Source organism: Barbus barbus (genome assembly GCF_936440315.1).
Source record: "Barbus barbus genome assembly, chromosome: 26".
NCBI lineage: Eukaryota > Metazoa > Chordata > Actinopteri > Cypriniformes > Cyprinidae > Barbus > Barbus barbus.
In genome coordinates, this window is record NC_136754.1 from 3,256,867 (window position 1) to 3,266,320 (window position 9,454).

General features: G+C 39.1%; 1 protein-coding gene across 1 annotated transcript; it reads right to left on the reverse strand.

Moving 5' to 3' along the window:
* Nucleotides 1-290: 290 nt before the first annotated feature.
* On the reverse strand, nt 291-1,235 carry LOC306846128 (neurogenic differentiation factor 6-B; the record flags this gene model as incomplete). Its single annotated transcript, XM_079379253.1, has 1 exon — nt 291-1,235. The coding sequence occupies one exon, from the start codon at nt 1,233-1,235 to the stop codon at nt 291-293; it is 945 nt and encodes a 314-aa protein (XP_079235379.1).
* Nucleotides 1,236-9,454: the final 8,219 nt, after the last annotated feature.

A 9,454-nucleotide genomic window follows, 5' to 3' on the forward strand; every position in this document is an offset into this window, starting at 1 on the left:
GAACCTCGGAAGAACCTTTCTGTTTCACAAAAGGTTCTTCGGTTTATAAAAGGTAAGAAAGAGATGGTTCTTTAAATAACCTTTGACTGAACGGTTCTTTGTGGAACCAAAAAATGCTTCTTCTGTGGCATCGCTGTGAAGAACCTTTAAAGCACCTTTATTTTTAAGAGTCTATGCAGTCTGAAATAAATAGATTTTTTCGTGTATCGAAATCAAACGAAAACAATCAGCAACAAGCACTAATTAATTAACAGATTAGTTCAGCTGGCATCCGACCCCTATGCTCGCTTTTAATTATGGAAACCCGTATTTAATTCGTCCTGGCTCTGGAACGATTGGCTGCGGGGATGTATGTCGTAAGGAAAATGGCTGTCTGGGGAAACGCGGTACATGGAGCCCCGACCGGGAACGTTACAGTATCTCATCCCATAATGGCAGTTCTTACTGTACTCGACTTGGTCCTCGTGCTTTTTAAGCGAGAAAATCCCGTTGTAATTAATCGGGGGACTCATTTGGCCGTCAAATTGAGGGCTGCTGTTCTCTGGAGAGGCGCTGTCGTAGTAGGACTCATAGGACGCGTAATAGTTGTACGGTCGGAACGGCTTGACGCCGTCGCGGGGCCCAGAGCTGAGGCCGGTGGGCGTGGCCATCTCCGCGTTAGGATACGGGTACAGAGAATCGTACTGAGGCCTGCCAGAGAATGACACGTCCCCGTTCTGATCCGTGAGGAAATTTCTGGCGTTCAGCTGCAGGCAACCGGCAACCAAGTTAGTGGTAGGTTGTGACAAGCCCTTACACAGGGTCTGCACGAACGCCAGCAGGTCGGGTTTCTTTCCCGCGCTCAGAGTCTCAGATAGAGCCCATATGTAATTCTTGGCCAGCCTCAGCGTCTCGATCTTGGAGAGTTTTTGCGTTTTGGAGTAGCACGGCACGACTTTGCGCAGGCTCTCGAGCGCGTCGTTGAGGCCGTGCATGCGGCTGCGCTCGCGCGCGTTCGCCTCATTCCTGCGCAGCTTGACACGTTCGCCGCGTCCGTCAGAGAATTTCTTTTTACGCGGACCTTTCTTCTTCGTGACACTGTTCTCGTCCTCCTCTCTCTCCTCCTCTTCCCTGTCCGTGATGTCGTCCTCTGTCTCCTTGAGCTCGGCGCTGTTGAGTGTCTCTTGACGGCTGAATGTGGCACCAATGTGAGACTTGCGCATCATGTCTGGATCTTCAAATGGTACGGTTAGCATCGTCCCTGCATAACGACAAAAATTAACAAGAAATTAAAGCTGCCATGACGTCAATTTCCCGGAAGCCCATGGGTTACATAAAGAATTCAAACTTTTATTTATTTAATTTTTTTTTTTTTTTCAAATAGTCCATTTGGATTTATGACTAAAGTCTGCAATTAGCATTACTTTAAGAGACTTCAACGTTTTTCTATAAGATATTAATTATATAAAGCGACATTTTAAGCTTCTATTGTTTTTTTATCTTAAGAAATTCATAAAACCAAAACGAGACTATTGGTCTGACCTGCATGTAAAAATCTTTCAGACTGTATTTCTCTGTTACACATTAGTTTACAAAACTAAAATTGATCCGTAAACTGTATAAATAACTTGCAAGAAAAAAAAAGATTGCCGTTTTTTAACAATCTATCCCACTATATTTTGTGCATTATTGTGCAAACTAAATTATCATCCCAAAAATATGCTTTTAAACATAGTAATTTAACATGGTAAACATTTGCATTCCAAACAAATAAAAGTTAACATGCAGAAAAAATTGTAAAAACACATCAGTACGTGTTTGTGAACATGCTGTTCGTTTTTAATGGTTTCTAATAGGCCCTACACGTAGATTGAAAAATGTTACAAAATACCCCGTCTGGTCATATATGATGTTTCTAGTTTTTATTTTTAATCATATATAGCCTACATAAATCATATGTGGATACTATACATCAAATCATACGAGAACCTGCTGATTCAGATGACACTTATTGTGGTTTTAACACCCATTAACATGATCACATATCAGATACGTGAAATTGTATTAATCAACTCAAAATTAGTTTTTGTTAAGTAAATGCATTTTACACAACGCATTACAATTTCTATTGTCATCTCAGGAGGGTGGTGGTCATGTATATTGATTTCAGCCCTGCAGCTCATTCCTAATTGGTTAAACTGGCCGATGATATTCCTTACACACAGACAACAATTACAAAATAGCAACGACGAACCCAAAACCATGCCATAGGTGCATTGTCTGTAAGGCAGAAAAGACTGGAGCTATGCGCGTGACACAACAACAACACATGCATGCCCAAATTGATGCTCTAAAGCAGACTGGCTTTCCATGGCTCACCTGTTTCTTTCAGTGTTCAGCTCGCATGTTCGGATTCCTCGCGACGCGCAGAGCTGCCTCCCATGTGCTTGATGTGAAGCAGTAAGAATTCCTTTAATCTCCCTCTCCCTCTCTCTCTTTCAGAGAGAAATGACACTCATGCCAGGCACCAGCGCTGGTACCCATGCCATCTGCCACTGACGTTTTGTTGGTCACGTGACGCGGTCTCTGGGGACCTTCATTCGGCTCTCATCATCTGGTGCGCGCGGTAATGGGCACCGGGAGGCTCTCATTTACCGTCAAAAAACTCAGAGTTAAAAAAAAGAGAGATTAATGCCAGTTCTGTTGCGGCAATAGCAGTGTAGAGACGGCTAAATGATTTAGACTTTAAAGCGAAGCGTGTATTTGATTATAGGGCGACGGATGCTGCAGGCAAGAGCAAATCAGTTCACGAATGCGTGTTATAGAGTCGTCTGATGGATATTAAATGCTCAGATATTACATAAAATCTCTGCACACTTACATATGAATAACAGCCTGCGTGCATATACATGATGAGAAGCATTCAGCTGACAAACAGAGCAAATAATGATTATGATGTACTGGATCGCATATATTCAGTCAAACTCTCACTTAACAGTGATGGTATAGGTATTATGATATTTAGATATTTCAAGGAGAACGTGGCTATATTGCAAGAAGGTTTGGAGTCTAAATTCCAATTTGGATCATTTATGTAAATTCTGTTTTCCAAATTAAAATTCATATTTTTGCTATATTTATTGGGTGAACAAATGAACACAATAAAACTGAGAGACAAGAATCATAAGATGAAGGCAGGTTTAAATGAAATGTTAAATTATGTTCTCAGTACTAGAACATAGAAGAAAATATTTTTAGGCAATTATTCAGGTGTGTTTTAAAAGTTACAGATTTATTGTTTAATGTATTGCATTGTCTGTCAGAATTGTTTTACTTTTTAAAAATGTTATGAATGCAGTACAAGTTTTCTTTTTTATCTCTGTTAGATTGGGATAAGTTGTCACGTGTTTTAAATGTTATGAATTCATTGGTTTCATACAATATGTTTTTATTTATTTATTTAATTTCTTAAAAAATAACACCTTTGGCTATTTGTTTTGCTATTTTATGTATTGTGTTGTCTCTTATAATTGTTTTATTGTTCTAAATGTTAGAAATTCTGTATGAAAACATTATTTATTGAAATATAATTTTTTATTCAGTATATTCATTTATATTTATTTATATATATATATATATATATATATATATATATATATATATATATATATATATATATATATATATGCATGTATGTGTTTGTTTTATTATTTTTAAATGTTTATTTTATTTGTTGCTATTTATTTATTTATTTATTTATATATTTTTGAGAAGTCTAACAGGCAAACAGTCTGTGACAGTAATAATTGTTATTATTATTATTATTATTATTATTATTTAATATAGTAGTATAAACATATAGTAGAAAAGTCCAATTGTAATTTTTGTGTAAGAGTTTTTTTTTTGTTTTTTTTTGTTTTTTTACCTTCAAATAAAAAGACCTTCCTAAGATAATACTCACTGAAAGTGGCCTGGTCTCCCCTACTCTGAGACACTGAATAATTACCATGCATTTACCATAGTATTTACTCCATTGCACTTTCAAGAGTACCAAGCACAGAACACATATTTTCAGATAAACCTCCCAACATGGTAGTACCATGGTTATGCTGGTGTTAGATATTGTTGTGTTAAGTGCTACTGTAGTTTAGGCCCACAGTGTATGACAACTATGAATCTCTGTAGTGCAGTCTTGCAAGAAGACTGTTAGAAGTGCAGCTGTGTTTATTTTACGCTTCATCGTCCTTAAATCATATAGCAGACAAACTAGGCTACTGCTTTTCCAGTAAGTATTTCTCTGAGTGCAGTCCCCAAAATGCCAACATTTGGACACACACACACACACAAACACGTTCACTCACACTCTGCCCCCCAAAACGCCTCAGCTGGCATTCTGCACGTTCTGGTCCAGTTCACACCAGCATCTGATGAGTCAAACTCCTCATTTCAGACTAATCAGTTGACTGCACTAATTGCAAATGCAAATATGCAAATTTAAATTAATTAATTACTCCACTAATTAGTTCTCTGGTCTTTTCAGGTAATAAATCATTGTGTAGTTGAAAGAAAGAGATGGAGAGAGAAAGGGGAAATGCATTTATCTGCCACCTAATACTCTTATAGTGATTCACACATGCTCAACATGAGTCCAGTTACACACCGAGGTAAAAGTTGGGAAGAATTCCAACGGGAATGACTTTCGGATATGTCTTTGGACAATTTGAATCAGATAAGACTAAATTAATAACAAAAACCCAACTAGCAAAAATATGTTCTTAGAGCGTTTTGCAAACGTTCTCATTAAGTCATGAAAATGTTACTTCTGCGTGTTCTCTGAATGTTCAAAACATCCAGGGTTTTTTTTTTACATTTAAATTTAAATTCTTGGTTATGTGAAAGGTAAGGAAACGTTCCATTTTTTTTAAATTTTGCATACACCATGGGAATGGTACTTTTGAATGTTCTCTAAAGATTCTGAAACAAGTTACATTTAAAAAGTATTAGATGAAAATCCAACTAAAACATTTTAGAAAAAAAAAACATTCCAATAACAATGAGGTTTTAAAAACATTATTAGAGACCAGATAACTTTGCATGAACGTTCCATTAACTTTTATGGAAGAATGTTTGTTCATAACCTTGAGAGAACCTTACCAAAACGTTCTGAACATTCCATATTAGCTGGAGAAGTATGATAGTGCCATGTTTTTTGGATGACACCATGGAAATACCATGGTACACTTCTCTTCAAAAGTATGGGGTCAGTAAGTCTTGTCTATAAAGAAATAATGCTTTTAATCAGCAAGGACACATTGAATTGATCAAAAGTGACAGTAAAGACATGCACAGTAAAGCACAACTGTTTCCAACACTGATAATGATAAGATATTTTTCTTCAGCAGCAAATCAGAATGATTTCTGAAGGATCATGTGACACTGAAGACTGGAGTAAAGATGCTTTGAATTGTAAAAATATTTCACAATATTACAGTTTTTACTGTATTTTTGATCAAATAAATGCAGGTTTGGTCAGCAGAAGAGACTTCTTTCAAACATTAAATCTACAGTGTGTGAGAGTACTATGGTACTCCTGATCTGATTCAATCACAGTACCACCCAGTATTTTTCATCAGGTTTTTAGCAGCTATATCATAGTGTGCTGTGAGGCGGATGGTAAACCTGGATGATGCTTTGCTATTCTTCCACCTGTAAATGAGGCTTTTTGTTGCCACAGCGATGACAGCTCGTGCTCGTCAGCTGTTTTAATTATCACATTATCAGCGTTTAAAGGCAGTGTGATGAGCCGAGTTGCTAATGAAGGCGCTGGAACTCTCCCAATGAGACGGAGATGAGACAAACCGCCTGCCAGAATCACAGGTGACACTCCGACTGCTGGTCCGATCCAAAGCTGCCGGTGGCACAGACAATCTACGCAGGCAGAAAAAAGAAGAATGTGTCAGAGAAAGACGCGTGTGTCGTACCTTTCCTTGAGTAAACCTCTTAAAAATAGACTTTTTTCTCCCCGCAGATGTTTCTTGCAATGACATTAACTAACACCTACACTACTGACAGGCACACCCTCGCCTCACTTTCATAATCACACCTTTACAGTGTTGCAAAATGCAAAACGCACCCTGATTTCCAGCACACACACACACACACACACACACACATAATCAATCAAAACACGACGTTACACACAAATTCACATCATAACAGGTGCATCTGCTGGATTTCTGTCTTTTTGTTCAAGGTGTTTTAAGTTTTTTCTGTGATCCTTCCTTCAGCTTCATCGACTTATCAAGAGGCATCACTAAGAAGGAACATTTATGGGATTTTTAAATCTTATTTAATTGTCATTATTTATTAGATTTCACATCATCACTACTGTTTGTATTCTTTGAAATTCCCTATATATATACACAGTGCTGTGAAAAGGTTTTTGCCCCCTTCCTTTTTTTTTTTTTTTTTTTGCATATTTTTTATACTTCAGATCATCAAAAAAAAATGTATATTACACAAAGATAATGCAAGTACACTGAACAAAATTATAAACGCAACACTTTTGTTTTTGCCCCCATTTTTCATGAGCTGAACTCAAAGATCTGACTTTTTCTATGTACACAAAAGGCCTATTTCTCTCAAATATTGTTCACAAATCTGTCTAAATCTGTGTTAGTGAGCACTTCTCCTTTGCCGAGACAATCCATCCACCTCACAGGTGTGGCATATCAAGATGCTGATTAGACAGCATGATTATTGCACAGGTGTGCCTTAGGCTGGCCACAATAAAAGGCCACTCTAAAATGTGCAGTTTTATCACACAGCACAATGCCACAGATGTCGCAAGTTTTGAGGGAGCGTGCAATTGGCATGCTGACTGCAGGAATGCCCACCAGAGCTGTTGCCCGTGAATTGAATGTTCATTTCTCTACCATAAGCCTAGAAATAAATCAAATAGTAAAAACCCTCCCCATGACATAGAAACACAAGAGTTGATGGAGTCACATGAGCACAGCTCACACTCCCGTCTCCAAAGGCATTTCAGAGAATTTGGCAGTACATCCAACCGGCCTCACAACCGCAGACCACGTGTAACCACGCCAGCCCAGGACCTCCACATCCAGCATCTTCACCTCCAATATCGTCTGAGACCAGCCACCCAGACAGCTGCTGCAACAATCGGTTTGCATAACCAAAGAATTTCTGCACAAACTGTCAGAAACCGTCTCAGGGAAGCTCATCTGCATTCTCGTCATCCTCATCGGGGTCTCGACCTGACTGCAGTTCGTGGTCGTAACCCACTTGAGTGGGCAAATGCTCACATTCGATGGCGTCTGGCACTTTGGAGAGGTGTTCTCTTCACGGATGAATCCCGGTTTTCACTGTACAGGGCAGATGGCAGACAGCGTGTATGGCGTCGTGTGAGTGAGCGGTTTGCTAATGTCAACGTTGTGGATCGAGTGGCCCATGGTGGCGGTGGGGTTATGGTATGGGCAGGTGTATGTTATGGACAATGAACACAGGTGCATTTTATTGATGGCATTTTGAATGCACAGAGATACCGTGACAAGATCCTGAGGCCTATTGTTGTGCCATTCATCCACGACCATCACCTCATGTTGCAGCATGATAATGCACGGCCCCTTGTTGCAAGGATCTGTACAAAATTCCTGGAAGCTGAAAACATCCCAGTTCTTGCATGGCCAGCATACTCACCGGACATATCACCCATTGAGCATGTGTGGGATGCTCTGGATCGGCGTATACGACAGCGTGTTCCAGTTCCTGCCAATATCCAGCAACTTCGCACAGTCATTGAAGAGGAGTAGACAACCTGACCAACTCTATGCAAAGGAGATGTGTTGCACTGCATGAGGAAAATGGTGGTCACACCAGATACTGACTGGTTTTCGGACCCCCCCCAATACAATAAAACTGCACATTTTAGAGTGGCCTTTTATTGTGGCCAGCCTAAGGCACACCTGTGCAATAATCATGCTGTCTAATCAGCATCTTGATATGCCACACCTGTGAGGTGGATGGATTATCTCGGCACAGGAGAAGTGCTCACTAACACAGATTTAGACAGATTTGTGAACAATATTTGAGAGAAATTTTTGCCTTTTGTGTACATAGAAAATGTCTTAGATCTTTGAGTTCAGCTCATGAAAAATGGTGAAAAAAAACAAAAGTGTTGCGTTTATAACTTTGTTCAGTGTAATACAAAAATGCAGTTTTTAAATGGTGATTTCATTTATTAAGGGAAAAAAGCTGTCCAAACCTACCTGGCCCTACATGAAAAATGAATTGCTCCTCCTGTTAAATCATGAAAGAACTGTGATTAAACACAATATTTTAGAATACTGAGTAAAATTTCACTAGCCAAACCCAGGCCTGATTACTGCCAGATCTGTTGAATCAAGAAATCACTTAAATAGAACCTGTCTGACAAAGTGAAGCATGCTTAAAGAGCAACACATCATGTCGCATTCTAAAGAAATTCAAGAATACATGAGAAACAAAACAGTTGGCATGTATCAGTCTGGAAAGGGTTATAAAGCCATTTCTAAGGCTTTGGGACTCCAGCAAACCACGATCAGAGCCATTATCCACAAATGTAGAAAACTTGGAACAGTGGTGAACCTTCCCAGGAGTGGCCGGCCTACCAAAATTACTGCAAGAACGCAACGATGAATCATCCAGGAAGTCATAAAAGAACCCAGAACAACATCTAAAGAACTGCAGGCCTCACTTGCCTCAATTAAGGTCAGTGTTCATGATTCAACAATAAGAAAGAGACCGGGCAAAAACGGTATTAGCTTGTTCAGGTGTGTTTGATTAGGGTTGGAGCTAAACTCTGCAGGACTGTTGTTCTTCAGACCAACACTGGCTGCCTCTGGTGTAGGCATTGAGGGTGGTAACATCCAGCACATGGTACCACAGCACCATGGGCCACCTCCATGTTCTCAGCTTACATGAGTAGATGTGCACCATTTTTACTCAATCTTTTGGACTGGGTCTGTATTTGCTCTTCAGAGGACTCATCAGACTCAAGATTCAAGATTCAAGATTTTTATTCATCACATAGACAATTATACAGAGTATAACCAGCAGTGAAATGTAAGTCAGGTCCCTTGCTAGGACTTCTTTCACCTGACAGAGTCTCCTTTATGTAGGAGAGCTGGACTTACACGCACAACTCCAGATTGACCCTGTGGCACATAGTCTCTAGGTCATCCGCATCATATATTTCAGACTGTGAATCAGGACTAAGAATTGCCTGATCTCCCTCGTTCTGTTCTTTTTGTAGCATCTCTATAACCATTTCAGCCATTAATCTTGAATGATTGAGACCAAATATTAAAAAGCAAATCAAAAGCACAAGAACATTTTCAAATGCACTCAAAACAGTTGTTCAAGTATTTACTACTAATAATAATAATTATATACTAACTCAAAGCGCTTTTCAATG